General features: G+C 38.5%; 1 protein-coding gene across 1 annotated transcript in view; it reads left to right on the top strand.

The window, feature by feature from the left end:
• The window catches only part of LOC122740304 (carboxypeptidase inhibitor SmCI-like), a 79,716-nt gene extending 64,893 nt beyond the window's left edge, over positions 1 to 14,823 (top strand). The window contains exons 4-6 of the mRNA XM_043982335.1: positions 5,733 to 5,777; positions 7,934 to 8,024; positions 14,677 to 14,823. Coding sequence (XP_043838270.1) covers positions 5,733 to 5,777; positions 7,934 to 8,024; positions 14,677 to 14,734 — 194 coding nt within the window. The 3' untranslated portion in view covers positions 14,735 to 14,823. The remainder of the gene's footprint in view (positions 1 to 5,732; positions 5,778 to 7,933; positions 8,025 to 14,676) is intronic.
• The last annotated feature ends 2,437 nt before the right edge of the window (positions 14,824 to 17,260 follow it).

Below are 17,260 nucleotides of genomic sequence, written 5' to 3' on the forward strand. Positions count from 1 at the left end.
AATGATCATTAAGTGACTTGCCCAGGGTCACACAGCTAGTAAGTGTCAAGTGTCTGAGGCCGCATTTGAACTCGGGTCCCGCCGAATCCAGGGCCAGTGCTTTATCCATTATGCCACCTAGCTGTTCCCCCCTAGTCTTTTGACAACAAGTTCTGAGGAAGAAACAGGTCACCTCATATTTTTTCTGTCTCTCAAGCTGGAACAGATCTGCTCTTCTCCAACTGTGTGCTCATCTCTTTTCCATATTTCTTCTTCTCAGAACATAGTACAAAACAATCACAAACACAGACATACACAGTTTCCATCAAAATATCCATTGCTATGCATTTGGGGAATTTGTGCCTCAAAAAAAAAAAAAAACAAGGGCTAAATAAATGTCAGCTATTAGTATTATTTATTAAAATATAAATAGGGCATATGTTTTTAAATAACAACTCATTTGACAAATCTCATCACTGCTTATTGATATTGTACTTTTTATCTAAAGTGGGACCTCTAAATCAGTAGAAATAAGAAAACAACAAATTGCCTGCTGGTGTGGATGATGGGACCTTGACTCACCTGGTAAACTAACCATGTTGGGAAAAGCTTTTAGCATATAGAGTTACATTGAAAGGCACAGGATATGACCCAATGCCTATCTAAACTCACATGATTACAAAGCATGTGTCAGAAATGTAGTTCATATTTGTAAGTTTGAAGGTTTCTAAACAACACCATGAGGTAGGTAGTATGAGTCATCTCCATCTAACAGATAAGGAAAATGATTCTCTAAGACATTAGGTAGTGCAATCAAAGCACTGGACTCGGAGTTTTTCAGTTCTGAGTTCAAATTTTGCCTGTCTTTTACTGGCTGTGTGGCCCTGGGCAAGTCCTTTTCTATCTCTCAGCCTCAGTTTCTTCATCTGTAAAATGAGGATAATATTAGTGCTTCTTTTACCTTGTACAAAATAAATGATAACGTATATAAGGTGTTTTGTAAATTTTACAACAATATAAAGATGCTAGTTATTATCATTATGTGACTTGTTCTGGATCACTATGCCAACAAGTGCCACAGGTGGATTTCTGAACCCTGGCCTCTTGATCAAAGATTCAGTACAATATCATCTACGTCAGGCTATCTGCCCAATGAGACCTGTACTATATTTAATTCAAGAAACCTTTTATTTTTTCTTGGTTCTAAAACACCATTAGATTTTAAAAAATTAAATAATAGCTCTTTCCAAATCAAATACATATTTTAAGTGCTCTCAAAACTATACTTTTCTCGAAAATTCAGCAAATCTTCAATAATAAATGACCCCATTTGATTTTTCTTCTCTATTACTCACTGTCTCTTTTTCGTGCCTGTAGCTTTAGCCAAACCAAAGTCAGAACAAAGGGAATTGGGAAGTAAAGGGTAGAGCCTTACCACAGTGTTTTATGGGCCTATAAAATGTATCCCTTCTACTGGAAACCACAGTGGATAAGAAACCCCTGATCTGTGATGTTATTCACAAATAAGTAGGTGATGTGACTGAGCCGTGATGTGTAATGAATCTAGATACACAAATGTGTATTGCATATGTAATCTATATGTATACACACATATACTTCCATATATACATACATTTATATATGCACACATACACATAATAGACACAATTGGATGCCTCTTGAATAATTGCCTATGGGAGATAAAAAATTTACATATTCATGTGCAAAAGGATTAACAGCCATTCTGGGTAACTTTTGGCCCAATGCCCATGTGAGAATGTGAAAATCTTGTAATTAGAATAAATTAAGCAGCCCGGTTAATTGTATAAGATAGATGAAAAATTTTTTAAAATACCTCATAACTCTTTGTTCCCCTGAACATACTTTGTACGATCCCACTTCCATACTTTTGTTCATGTCATTATCCCCCTCAGAAATGTGCTACCAGCTTCTTGTACCTCTTCATTTTTTAAATCAATTTTATTGATATTTTTTGCTTTTATATCACCTCTATTTCCCAATATGTCCCTCACTCTACCCTCTCAAAGTGCCCATCTCCTATAACAACACAAAAGAAAGAGAAAACAGTTCCATACCCTTTGTCTCCTCACTTCTGCAAAGGAATTGGGGAAAAGGGGTGTTTTCTCATATTACCTCTTTGAAGTCATGCTTGGCAAAATGAGATAATATTTAGTAAGTGCTTAGCACAGAACCTAGCACATAATGGGCACTAAATAAATCCTTATCCTTATTCTCTTCTCTCCTTCCTTCAATATAACTTGCAAGTATTTAGTGTGTATTTTTTTACTGTTTTGTTCCTTGGGAGCTGAGATTGTTTCCTGTGTTATAGTTATATCTCCTGTACCTGACACATAATAGTTATCCCTTCCACATCTCAGGGGCTAGGGGCACAGCACCCCAGGATCTAGAAAATCTGAGTAAAAATCTTTGGCCCTCCCTTAATACCAGAGGAAAAAATGTGTGTGTGTGTGTGTATGTATACACACACACACACACATACACACACACACATACATATATATATATTCAAATAGAAATGGAGGATCCCTGTGGGCCTGCCCCCCCCTCTCTCTCTATATAGAGAGTATGTGTATATATATATATAGAGAGAGAGTATGTGTATATATAGAGAGTATGTGTATATATATATATATATATATATATATATATATATATATATATACACACACACACACTGTAAACCAAGGCAAACACTCTCTCTTAGATCTCTTTACCTCAAAGGGAAGACACTAGGTGAACATGAAGGCCAGTTCTTGAGATTTTAATCTTCCTTTTCCCTAAAGGGAAGAAAACCAGAGGAAGACAATGACTGTGAAATTTTAAAAAGGTTTTTATTAAGCAGGAAAGGGGAAAAAATCCAACATGCCCATGGGTACTATCCAGCTCATGCTGAATAGGATACCAGGTAATGTATGGGAAGAGTTTATATGCTTTTTAAACAAAGGAAGGTAAGGAATGGGGATAGGAAGAAAGGCATGCTTAGAAAGGAATGTCAGTGAGCCCCATCCCCAAGTTGGGAGTGGGGAGTGAGGAATTCCAGGTGTCAGAGCTGTGGCCCTTTGATGCACAAATCAGAAGGCATCCTTGTTGATAAGCAGTCCATTGTTTAGACTTGATAAAGAAATGTCTCCAAAAACACAATAATTCTAAGAACCCCATAATCAAAGTTAGGGAAGTCTCTTGAGATAAGGTTGTCTCCAGAAACTATAAAACAAGATATGTCCATAGTCTCAAAACCTACAGTCAGGAAAGTCTTTGAAGATAGGGATGTCTCTTGAAGGCACATAAACCACCAAATGGCTCAGGGTCTGCTTCAAAGCCAATAGAGCTATAATTGGCTTTAGAGTTACTGATTTTCTGCATGTCCAGCTGGAGAGGAAGGGGAGGAGGTAGGGCATTCCAGGCTTGAGAAAAAGCCAGCACAAAAGGACTAAGGAGATTTAATGTCATTTATGACCAACAGTAAGTCAATAAGCTGGATCATAGGAAATGTGCAAAAGAATCAAGTGTAAGAAGACTGGAAAGGTAGGATGGGTCAGGTTTTTAAGGGCTTTAAATGTCAAATGGAGGGGCAGCTAGGTGGCACAGTGGATAGAGCACCAGCCCTGGATTCAGGAGGACCTGAGTTCAAATCTGGCCTCAGACACTTAATAATTACTAGCTGTGTGACCCTAGGCAAGTCACTTAACCCCAATTGCCTCACCAAAAAAAAAATTTTTTTAAATGTCAAATGGAGGGTTTTAGATTTGACCTTGGAGGTAATAGGAAGCCATTAGAATTTATTGAATAAATTTATTGAATTTATTTATATAATTTATATTTATATATATAATTTATATTTATATAATTGAATATAATATATTGAATAGTGGGATAAAGTAGTTCTACCATTTAGGAAAATCTGAATGAAAGATGGATTGTGGTGGAAAGAATTTTGATATAGGAAGGCCAATAAAACCTCCTGGTCCTTCCACTCCAGCATCTTCTGCCAACAGAAGCCTCAAAGTCCACGCTATGGGAGGTTACAACAGCTCTCCTTGAGCTCAATCACAAAGGTCACTACACCCTCAACTTCTTTTAGGAACCATTTATTAATCTCATTGATAAATGGGTCCAAACTTTTTTGGAATCCAGAGACTGTGGTGATGTTTTTGTATCTTTGTATGCCTAGCTCTAGCAGAGTATTTTTTGCACATAGTAAATGCATTATGTTGGTTTTTTTTTGACATTTCTCATCTCTACCAACTCCTGTGGGTAATTGGTTCCATAAGCTTCTTCTAGGGGTGGGAGTGTGAATTACTTCCTTTTATGGCACTTACAAGTTTTAATAGGCTTCTCTGATTAACAAGCCCAAGTTCACTTTAGCTTGACCATTTGTAGGATCTTAGGACGTTCTGGAGTCCGGAGATGTCAAACCCATGCAACATTCCTAAGTAGTGCCTGGACCAGATTAAAATGTGATTGGGAAATATTTAACAAAATAAATAAAAATACAATAAACATAGATAACATTGCATTTTGGTTTTGTTTTGTTATTTGGTGAGGCAGTTGGGGTTAAGTGACTTGCCCAGGGTCACACAGCTAGTAATTATTAAGTGTCTGAGGCTGGATTTGAACTCAGGTCCTCCTGACTCCAGGGCTGGTGCTCTATCCACTGTGCCACCTAACTGCCCCTTAACATCGCATTTTAAAACTAAGTCAATATATTCTTCTCACCAATGCAATGGTACAGAAGAGTTCCAGGGAACTCATGATAGAAGAGGATCTCCAAATCCAGGAAAAAAAAAAAAAAAGAACTGTGGAGTATAGATGCTGAATGAACCATACTATTTCTTTTGTTTTTGGTGCTGATGTTTTTCTATTTTGAGGTTTTTTGTCATTGCTCTGATTTTTCTCTTATAACATGACTAATGCAAAAATATGTTTAATGTTATTATGTATATCTATCTATATCTATCTATCTATCTATCTATCTATCTCCTATATCAGATTACCTGCTATCTAGGGGAGGGGGGAGGGAGGGGAGGAGGGAGGGAGAAAAATCTGAAATTGGAAAGCTTGTATAAACAAAAGTTGAGAACTATCTTTACATGTAACGGGAAAAAAAATAAAATACTTTATTAATTTAAAAAACAGGGGGCAGCTAGGTGGCGCAGTGGATAAAGTGCCGGCCCTGGATTCAGGAGTTCCTGAGTTCAAATCCGACCTCAGACACTTGACACTTACTGGTGACCCTGGGCAAGTCACTTAACCCCCATTGCCCCGCAAAACAAAACAAAACAAAACAAAAAACCTAAGTCAATATGAGGCCCACAGGGATCCTCGAATATGGATTAGTGGCCCCCATTTGTATTGGAGTTTGGAACCGCTGAACTAGTCCAACTCCTCTATTCTACAGATCACAAAACTGAGGCCTCCAAGAGATTAAATGGCTTTTCCACAGTCACATAAGGTAGTAGGTAACAGAGCTGAACTTTGAAATGACATCCTTTGGACTGCAAATGCAGCCAGTCTTTCCCCTGCATCCCACTGCTTATGTGTTTCATTCCTATCCTTTCTTTAGCCTCCGCCTTTCTCGACTCAAGAATCTCAGTCTTTTTACTTTGTCCTCATATGAAGCTTTGCTGTCTCTCCGAAGGAGCAAGCAAACAAAAATTGGAGATACCTACTGTAAAACCCAAACTAATGTGCCTTTGTTTATGTGCTTTCAGCTGACAACAGCCTGTTCTGGGATGAGGATGAAGAACTTAACATTGGTAAGGAAGTAGAGCTTTTTAATTTCCTTCCTTTTCCCCCACCAGTGGCAATTTCCCAGAGAACACATGGCCAAAAAGCAAGAAAAAGACAAAGGTGAAATATGTCATGTTAATATTCCTTATTCTCATTGGGGAAAAATTTTCATCTGGGTCAATGAAAAATACAGCATAAAACCTAGGGAAGAAGAATGTAGTATATTTAAAAGATAAAATAATTTAAACAGAGTGGTGGGCTAAGGAGCCGGGTTCCTAAGGGTTGAGAAATGAGGATTGAAGAAATGGAGGCAAAGAAGAATTAACTTTGAATGTGGCCTCACGATATGGCCAAAAGAGTGAAGGACTTAGAGCCAGAAGACCTGGGTTCAAGTTCTCCCCCTGCCACTAACTCACAGATTTACCTAGGGCAAGTCGTATTTCCTTGATCTAGAAAACAATTGTCCTCAGATGAGGTTGTACAGGGAAAGCAGAAGGACTGAAGCCAAAGGAAAAGGGCTTATGAAGAAGGAGATTATGTAGAATTTGAGAATAATAAGAAAGTCAGAAATTGAAGTAAAGGAAGGGAAAATTATATTACCCCAGGAATAACTGATGAAGAAGAAAGCTTTGAGCTAGGAAAGGAGAAGGAGGAACATCTCAAGATGTTATGGTCTACTGTGTGATGCAATGTATTCACAGATCCTTCAAAAAGTAGAGGAGCCAATTATTTGTAAAGAATAATTATATATTTTCAATGAAGAAAAACATCCAAACTACATAAACTTCCTAGTTTTGTAGAATAATTTAAATATCATTTTAGTGGAGAATTTTTTGTTCTAGTTTAGTATCAGAAGAATCCATGATTAAGCTGTTGAATTAGAAATGGTTCACTGCCCAAAGACTTCAAGTATATTTTGTTTTGGCTTTATTTTATTCAGCATCAATAAATAAAACAAGCAGGTCTTCATAATCACTGAATTGATCTGATGAGCTAAAAAAGCTAATGAGACCCTGGGATACATGAAAGAAGCATATCATCTCTGGTCAGACCACATCTGGGGTCTTGTGCTCAGGTCTGGGTACCACATTTTAGGAAGAATATTGATAAGCTGGAGAGCATCCTAGAGGAGGGCGATGAGGATGATGCAAAGTCACAAATTCATGTCAAATGAGTATTGGCTGAAAGAACTAGGAATGCTTAACCTAGAAAAGCAAAAGGAAGTCTTAGGGAGAGGCTGTGATACATGCATACAGACACTGGAAAGGTGCAGTTCTGACTCGTCCTGTTAGGAAAAGTTGGAACAGTGGCTGGAAGGTACAAAGAGGTAAATCTAGGCTTTATATAAGGAAAATGCCTCAACAAATTAAAACCCAAAGTAGAATGGGCTGCCTGAGGAGGTTGTGGGGTTCCACATAGCAGAAGTTTTCAAGCAGAGACTGGATGAACACTTGTCTGCTCTGGCATATTAGAGATTCTTGTCTAGGTGTGGGATAGACAAGATGGCATCTAAGGTGCCTTTCAACTTTGAGCTTCTGGGGCTCAGAATTCAGAAGTAATAACTACCTCTATCTTCTGATACCCAGGTAGTTGTACTGATGGTTTTTAAGTCCCTCTCAGCTCTAAAGGTTATAGCATCAGAGCTGAAAAGAACCTTAGAGATCAAATCCAATTCAGTTGCCTCAGGAAGCCATTGAAATAAAGCCATAAGCATGCAAATTACGAATACATCCTAGGACATTGGAACTGGGAGGGACCTTCCATATCATTTAGTTTCACCTCCTTCCCTCATATTATAGAGAAGTGAATGAAACCCAGAAAAGTGAGGCCATAATAGGCTATTTATTAACATAGGTTGGATGAAGACCGTTGCAAAACAATGCCTCATTAGCCTAATTTGTCATTGTAACATGTGCTTTGGAAATACTCCAATTTCATTTCTTTAAAGAAACAGTCTATCTTTTTTTTTTTTTTTTTTTGGCTAATGTTGACCAAACACTCTCACAATGCTCCTGAATCTGGGAGGTTTGCTTAATTGAAATGCGATAACTGGTAAACAGCAGTATCAATAGAACTGCTCCCTCAGGAGGCCAGAACTAGCTGTTCTGCTCCAGCTCCTCGAAAGACCAAAGAGTAAGTCAAGTTTATGCCACCTTCTACTGATCATACTTTCCTCCCACAGGACTTATTGTGGGAATCATCGTGGGATGTGTGTCAATAATTGTTTTGATTGTGGCATTCACCTTGATCTTCTTGAAGAAGAAGGAGAAAAAGTAAGCATAATACAGTTCCATAGAGCATTGAGTAGGCGAGGCAGGGCTGGGAGGCGGGCATAAATTGACTGTGGAGAGGAGGGGAGGAAAGCATTCTAGGCATGCTCAGTGTTTGGAGAGAAAATGTTATTTGTCATTTAAGTTGAAGAAATGAAAAACAAAATGAACTGTCCAAAAGCATAAACTCTTTTTTTCCCTTTTTGCTGGACAATGAGGGTTAAGCGACTTGTCCAGGGTCACAAAGCTAGTGTCAAGTGTCTGAGGCTGGATTTGAACTCAGGTCCTTCTGAATCCAGGGCTGGTGCTTTATCCACTGTGCCACCTAGTTGCCCCTCCCCCAAAGGCATAAGCTTTTAAAGCAATCCTATTAAAAATAGTAAGATGGTTTCAGTCCATTCTAAAAACATGATATTTCCCCTTACCCTTCATCTTCCAATGTCCCAAATCAAGCATGGCTTACCCTTCGATCCCAATGTTGTGAAATCCAATGTTATTTTATTCAAATAGGGATGTCACATGAATTGTATAACTGTTAAGGTGTATCTTCTTGATTGTCACAGAATGGAAGTGAAATAGGAATGAGAGCTAAAATGTCCCCTCTTTCTTTCTCTCTACTCAATGGATCAGGTCCTTATTAACTACTGGATAAGATACAAATTCCCTAGATTGGAATTTAAGGTCTTCCATAATCTTTCTTTCTGACTAATTTTACTGTCCTTATTTCATATATGTATATGTATATACATACATATAAAATATATTATGTATTATTTCATATATATATATACACTGTTGTGTGAGTATTATATATGTATACCTATATACACATACATACATTATGTATACACACATACACACACAGAAACTGTTTCCCCGTTTTCTCTTGCATTTCCTTATCTCCATGCATTTGCTTATACTATCCCTCTTTCTCTCTGCATGTTGAAATTCTCTGCTTTCAAGGTCCAGCTCAGGTGCTATCTCTTACATGAAGCTTTCCCTGATTTCTCCAGCTAAAAATAATCACCCATTCTCAAATTTTCTCCTAATGCATTGTCTGGACCAAATGAAATAATATTTGTTTGTGAAGCAGTTAGCATGATGCTGGCACATAGTAGGGGTTTAATAAATGTTCTTTCTCTTCCTGCCTTCCCTTCTGTATCTTTCCTTTGCTCCTCTTGTCATACCTTATATCATGCATATTTGTAAGCCTGTCACATTTGTTTCTATTAGACTATAAACTCCTTGAGAAAAGGAACTGGATTATTTTTATTTTTTGTATCCTCAGTTCCTAATACAGAGCCTTTGATTGGACCTAGAAATAATGGGATTTTGAGAAAAGAGCTTAAGCTCTATCTGCATGGCTGTGACTCACCATTTATTAGGGAAGTAGCGTGTGTGTGTGTGTGTGTGTGTGTGTGTGTGTGTGTATGTGTGTGAGCGAGCATAACGAGGGGACACTCAGGAGGGTGTACATGTTTTTCAGTGCCAAGCAGCCTGGGATTGAAGCCAAGATCACAAGAGTTTTAACATGCATTAGACCTATTCATTTTCTCAAGTAATCAATTTAGAAATCTTGCTCCCCATGTAAGATTGCTGAGTGTTGCCACCTCTACATTCTGTGCCTCCCAGGCACTGGGATCCAGAACTCTGGCAGCTTCTAAGAAGCAGGACAGGTGTCAGCATGGCCCTTACCCTCATTTCCAGGCTGGACCTCGATTAGTCTGAGGCTCTGAGAGTGGAGATAGACAATGGCTTTCTGGACTCCAAACTTGCTATACATTTTCCAGATCACTGTGCTATTTGCTCTGGTCTAATGATGCCTCTAATTGTTCCCATGATCTTGTTGTAAAGGTTCTAGTACCTCTGATACCACTTCTAGACAAGTAATTAAATTTGAGCCTCAGTTTACTCACCTGGAAAATGGAATTTGACTTGTCCTGCTTACCTCACATACTTGTTGTAATGCTTAAATGTGATACCATATGTGAAAACCCAGTAAAGCTATACACATGTGAGTCATTATTATTAGGTTTGATTTTTTAAAAAGCCTATGTAACTGCTTGAAAATATATAGTAAATAAGGCTCATTATGCTTACCCAGCTATCATCATAAGAAGGTAGGAAATCAATTTAAACCTGCATCCGATAATAGTTTCACTTTCCTTTGTGCATGACTGGTGCCAGGTTACATCTTCATCTGGCTGAAGCACTTTCATTTTCTTGTATATGAAATATGTTCTGTATGTATCTTCTTCTTTAGCCTGTTTAAAGAAATTAAAGTTAGCCTTAGTGGTGAGATCATAAGGATGCTCACAAAGATCTGTAAAAAGTCAACATTTTGTCTTTAATATTTGATAATGCAGAGTTAGCCAAACAGAACCATAATTTTTAAATTTGAAAATATAACCTTCTTTCTTGAAATGAAAATATTCTCCAAATAAGCACCTTGAAAAAAAGGGCTGCTTTGTCTCTCTTTGTATCCTTAGGGCTTACCACAGTAAGACATTTAATAAATACTAATTGACTGACTAACTGACTCACTAACTGATTAGGAAGAGACTAGATGGAAAAGACTGAGAAAGCTGGGTAACTGATAGATGATGCCTGATCCATTCATTGACACTCAGAGTACAAAGCCTCATGGGCTTTGTAGCAGACATGGATATCTTGGGGATAGGAGTACTCCCTCCCCCTGCCCCAAAGTAGTTTGTAGACTACCATCCCCATGCCCTGAACATTCTCTGCTGGATTGTACCCTAGGGAGGGTTGGAAGCAAAGGTTGGGTCATAGGAAATGGTAAGACACTAGTATTGAAAGCCTAAGGAGATGATAGGAGTATAAAGAAGAGATAGGTTTCTCCCTCCCCATAATTCTTAGCACCGCTGTACCCAAAATCCCTATGGGAATATATGCATAATAAATGGTTCCCTTTGGTTTGTACCCATTTCAGTTTTCATGGAGTCTACTGGGGTATACCCTGATGGTGGGTGGTCTTCCAGGCTATACCCTGATGGTCCCAGATGGTGGGTGGGGCTAAGAATAGCTACATTAAAAGGTATCAGCTTCAAACCTGAACCATACTTTTCTGAAGATCAACGATCTAACAGAACTCAGCTATTCAAAAACATAATGGAAAACTAAGAAGTAGCAGGGCGGAATTTAAGAGGCCCCTTAAGTAGCCAAAATGGATATAATAGAGTCTACTCATAGGACAGTTTCATGAGCAGGAAGCTTACTCAGAACCTGTTTATTTTTATTTTAAACGCAAGTCTAATGGGCCCCCAGTAGATAAGCAATGGCTTTATCATAGTGTCTTGTACAAGGTAGATACTCTATAAAAATTTGTAGAATTGAATTGAAGCAGTAAATTAGAAAGCCATTGGGGATAGGGAAAGGCATAGTTGGCAGTTTGTCTGCAAAAGACTGAATCTCCAGTTTAAAAAAGGCACAAGAACTCAGGAAGCCATCTAGAACTACAATGTAGGAGCAAATAGCCCTGCATAAGGCAGTGGCTCCTGAGATAATCACAATGCATGATGGGTATGCATAATGATGGCCCTGAATAATGATGGTTAAAGCACATTCAATGTGGTAGTGGTGTTGTTTGTCCTTCATTTCCAAAGAAGACCATGACATCCAGAAGTGATCTTATGACTTGCTGTGAATTGGATTTAAGTGAAGAAGGGCTGTGCAAGGTCACCAACCTCACTCTCTCCTCCAGAGCCAGTGGCAAGATATAGATCAGGATGACTTCAGATGGACCCAAATGTTTAAGGCGATTAGGGTTAAGTGACTTCCCTGAGTCACACAGCTAGTAAGTGTCTGAGGTGAGATTTGAACTCAGGTCCTCCTGACTTCAGGGTCAATGCTATATTCACTGTGACAATTAGCTGCCCCTCAATGTTGTCTATTTAAGAAGGCAAAGGAGGGTGTCCTATACTTAAGAAACCTTTGCTGCCACAATGAATAGATTTTTTTTTTTGGCGGGGCAATGGGGGTTAAATGATTTGCCCAGGGTCACACAGCTAGTAAGTGTCAAGTGTCTGAGGCCGGATTTAAACTCAAGTACTCCTGAATCCAGGGCCGGTGCTTTATCTACTGGGCCACCTAGCTGCCCCCAACAATGAATAGATTAAAAAAAAAATGTTGACACTTGAAGCTTTGCCTCTCTAGAAAATTCATTGATGTGGAATCTTTCTTTTCCCAAAGATGCTAGAGTGAAGATGCATCCAACCTTAAAGTGCTATAAAAATGTGAATGACAGCATGAGGTAGAGGGAAATGCACTGGATTTAGTTTCAGGAAAGATGTAGGTTTCAAGCCCATCTCTAAACCCACATTCACTGTGTAACCATAGACAAGTCACTAAACGGCTTGGAGTCTCAGTTGCCTTATCTGTAAATGGGGACAATAGTAACTAGCAGCTGACTCAATGAGGTTGTTGTGAAGGCCAATGATATAAAATATGTATAATGCTTTTAAGCATTAATGCTCTATATAAATGCTGGTATTTATTATTGTACATATTAGTTAAGAGATACGCTGAATATGAAATCTGGAGGAAAGGTATGCCAGTAAATGGTTAAAAACCATTTTCTGAAGAGAAAAATAAAACCACGTAGACAAGTTACACTTTAAAGTTTAATCTGACTAGCTGTGTGACCCTGGGCAAGTCACACACACCCCATTGTCCCACAAAAAGGAAAAAAAAAAGTTTAAGCTGTAGTATTAACATTTCCCTTTTTTGTGTGTGCTGGGCAATGAAGGTTAAGTGACTTGCCCAGGGTCACACAGCTAGTAAGTGTCAAGTGTCTGAGGCTGGTTTTGAACTCAAGTCCTCCTGAATCCAGGGTCAGTGCCACCTAGCTGCCCTTAACATTTCTTCTATCACTTTCTTATGTGTAGGCAATTAACAAAATAAAAAATCAAGCCCAGATTAGTAGCATTTGCTGTTTTTCTAAATGTAAATGCTTACATTTATAATTTAACAATGGGCTCTCACCAGTCATTTAGAGCTGTCTCTACCACACCTTTGACCTAGACTCAGGAAGAACTGGGTTCAATTCAGTCCCAGACATTTGCTGCTGTGTGACCCTGGGCACATCATTTAACCTCACTGTGCCTCTCTTTCCTCATCTGTAAAATGGGAATAATAACAGCACCTATCTACCTACCTATCAGGGCCATTGTGAGGATATTTGTAAAGTCTTTTGCAAATCTTAAAGCACTATATAAGTGCCAGCTATTATTATACCCACATACAAGATTATTATATATTTTAATACATAATTACGCTAGCATCATCTGAAGTGTTGATGAGCTTTGAACCTCAGAAAAAAAGGATTCAAATAAATCTCCTGAAGTAAAGGAATTAGTAAATAGGAATAGGAATTAGTAAAGGAATAATTCCTATTTGCCAACTTTACTTTCATCTAATCTGAAGCCATTCCTAATTGTTCTCAAGGAATTTGTCGAGACTTTAGGAATGTCAAATTTCTTCTTTAACATCAGTAAAGGAGAAATAGAACTAAGCACGGAGGGAACATTGATGACAATTCAGTCTAAGTTGGTTCACTGTGGCCCTGGGTGGCCTCCCGTATTCTTGAAACAAAGAGATCAATAAGTGGTATGGAACAAGGACATTAGTACTCAGATTAGATGACTATTGTCTAGAATAGATTGGTGGGAATTCTCTACAAGAAATGAAATCTGACTGCCTTCATTCCAGCTACCTTATTAGGGATAAGAAAAGAGTCAATAAAAACCTTTGGTCATCTGTAAGAAAGTCAACTGCTGAGATGTGTGAAAGCAAAAGCACATGATTAGAATAAGCTACTCCCTGCTTGCAGTTCATATATTTTCATAAATTTAACCAAAACTCCATTAGAAATGAAAGGAAGCAAATAATGGAGAATTGAACACAGCAGTTATGAGATTCAAACTCTGATTCTTTATTCATGCAAAAATCCTCAGGAGGCGACTTTTTGTTAAACTCAGCCTTGCTTTATTGCTCCATTTGCTTTTCTCCGCAAACCATCACCACCCCCTTTTTTGAGAAGGAAAGAGAGAGAGAGGAAGACATTGAAAGATTAAAAGTGAGATTGAGAAAGAAAGACCAAGATATTAAGAAAGAGAGACAGAGAGAAAGATGGGGAGAGACTGAAAGAGAAAGAGAGATTGAGAGACTGAGAGGGAGGGAGGAGGAGACAGAGACAAAGTGTGATTTCCTCTCCTGCATTTGAACAATATTCCCTCTAATGTGTGGAACAAGAACACTGGCTTTGGAATTATACTTCCTGGGTTCAAATCCTCCTACTTCCAAAATGTACTATCTGCAAAGTCTTGGGCAAATCATTTTAAACCCATTGGACATCAGTTTCCTTTCCTGTAAAATGGGAGAGGGGGAGTAGACTAGATGATCTTTGAAATTTCCTTTCTACTCTAGATCTATGATAATATCTATGAATTTCTGACTCTTTAAGAAGGAGACTATCTCATTTTTCTGTGTTATTTATTGGCTTTTGGGACATTCATGTAAAATGACCAATATGATAGAGACCTGAGCATTTTCAAAAGGTTTCACCTACTAAAAATTAAAATATGATGAGGCTATCATTATAATTGATCAATGGGTTATCTGTTTTTCCCCCAAGGGAGAAGAGGCATGGAAAAGGAAAAGAAACCCAACAACTGAATGTTGAATTGACCTGAAACAAGAAGCTTGTATTTAGGCTAATCCTATGTAAATACATGGCTCTTTCAGATTTTTATAAATGAATGCCAGATTTTGCTACAGAGAATATTTTTATATATTGTGTTCACTAAAATCCTTGCTGATCACTTGGAATAACTGAACATCTTATATACATTACATGTTCTCTACAAAATGCTTTTTTTTCTAGTTTTTCCATTGAGATGTGCACTGGGGTTTGATTTTCATCCGTCTTTTATATGGTTTAGAAGCACTGTACTTGGAGTCAGAACTAGGTTTAAAAGTCCCAGGCCTACCAGCTTCAGTTCAAAACATTTATTAATGTGTTGTATCAAAACATTTATTTTTTAAAAGAACTTATTAAATACCTACTTGTGCTCTAAGTAGCCTGGGATGATATTAGGTGTTGAGGATACAAAGACAAAAAAGAAATAGGCTTGTACTCTTCTTAGGAGATACGACATATCTACTAGTAGTTCTCAAACTTTCTTTGTTCATAGCACAGTATCAATTAATGGACAAACATTTATTAAGCACCTACTATGTGCCAGGCACTGTGCTAAGAGGTGAGACAACAAAAAGAGGCAAAAGACAGTCCTTACCCTCAAGGAACTTACAGTCTAATGAGGGAGACAACATGCAAATAAATATATACAAAGCAAGATATCTAGGATAAATAGGAAATAACCAACAGAAGGAAGGCACTAGAATTAAGAGGGACTTGGGAAGTCTTCCAGTAGAAGGTGGGATTTTAATTAGGATTTACAGGAAGTCGGGGAGGTCAGTAGTCAGAGCAGAGGAAGGAGAGACTTCCAGGCATGGAGGACCAGCCAGAGAGAAATGCCTGGACCTGAGAGTTGGAGTGTCTTGCCTTAAGAAATCACAGCACATGGTGGGAGAATCAGGAGATTCTTCACATTTAACATTGTGTAAGTAACATGCAATTCAAGACCTATCCAGTTAGTTATGGTTGGTAGATTACTTTGTGATGAACACTGATATACACAGATTAGTAAACGTAAGGAATTTGAGGAGGGAAAGAACAATGGCAACTGGAGGCTCAGAGAAGGCTTCATGAAGGAGATGGAACGTAAGTTTGAGCCTTGAAGGAAGATAAGGGTTCTCACAGGCAGAACTGGAGAAGGAGGGCATTACAGGTATGGGGGACAATACTTGAAAGTGGAAGGATTTTACTAAGGCAGCTAGGTGGCACAGTGGATAGAGTGCTGAGCCTGGAGTCAGGAAGACCTGAATTCCAATGTGACCCCAAATATTTACTGGTTGTGTGACACTGGGTAAGTACATGCCTCAGTTTCCTCAAATGTAAAATGAGAATAATAATAGCACCTATCCTCTTGGGTTGAGGATCAAATGACGTAATATTTGTGGAGCTCTTTAGCACAGTATATGACACATAGTAGGCACTATATAAATATTAGGATAATGATGAAGAATATTGAGTTTCAGAAATATTTTTCATTTAATATTACAGTAGACATAGATGACAATTGTTAAAAGATAATCCTTGAGTAATTGTTAAATGAGCAGTATAGTTATAAATTTCTATAGAAGTTCTTAGGAAAGAGAGACTATGCTGACATAGTCAGCTTGGGGGTTGAAATTTTTGGCTTTGGAAAAGGCTTTTCAGAAGACACGGAATTTGAGCTGGGCCTTCAGAAGTGTTCTAATATAGCAGAAATTGTACTTCATAGAGCATACATGGGAATGGGCCTGTAGAGGCCGTCTTTTGGGGTGAGAACTAGCCAGCCAACCTCTAAGGATATTTGGGACTCACTGCTAAAAGGGTTTGGTTATTTGTGATAATAAAATGATGCCTTGATTGGCCACTGAAAAGGAAAAGCAACTGATTCAGCCTTTAAGAAGCCTACCATCTGTCCACCCTCTGTCCTTCTCTCTCTTCCTTTTGGTATGCCAGAACTCCTTAAGCCTCTTCCTATCGGTAGAAATGGCAAACTGCTGAAATGAGGCAGACCTCCCTATATGCTAGCTTAGGGCCACTTGGGAATGGATTTTAGAGCCCTGGATTCTGCTTCTGCTCTGAGTTTCTTTCCTGAGCATAGGTGTCTTACTGGTGAGTCTCCGATGGTGAGTCCAGGAAATCTTACAAGTTCAAGACCTTGAAAGCTACTGGGTCTTTAGGGGATGGCAGCTGTACTTCATGGAAAAGATAACAACCTACAAGGACGTGTACCTGGGGATTTACATGTTTTTTCCTCCATCACAATGTATCTACCTTCAAGGCAAGGACAGATTTTTCCCCCCCCAAGTGCTTAGCATTAAGTGCTTAATAAATGTTTGACTGTCTATTAGTACCTCTGTAATAGGAATGCTCTGGTTCCATTCTCTCAGGATTCTAGGTGACCAGGGGGGTTGAAGTGTCACTTTTCTATAGAGTGGCTCAGCTTCTCACAGGCTCTTCTCTCCATTTTCTGTGGTCACTAACTGGCATTCTGTTCTATTTAAATATTTAACATTGATTGACTTTTTTTTTGGTGAGGCAGTTG

Source organism: Dromiciops gliroides, chromosome 2, assembly GCF_019393635.1.
Source record: "Dromiciops gliroides isolate mDroGli1 chromosome 2, mDroGli1.pri, whole genome shotgun sequence".
In the NCBI taxonomy this organism is placed as follows: Eukaryota; Metazoa; Chordata; class Mammalia; order Microbiotheria; family Microbiotheriidae; genus Dromiciops; species Dromiciops gliroides.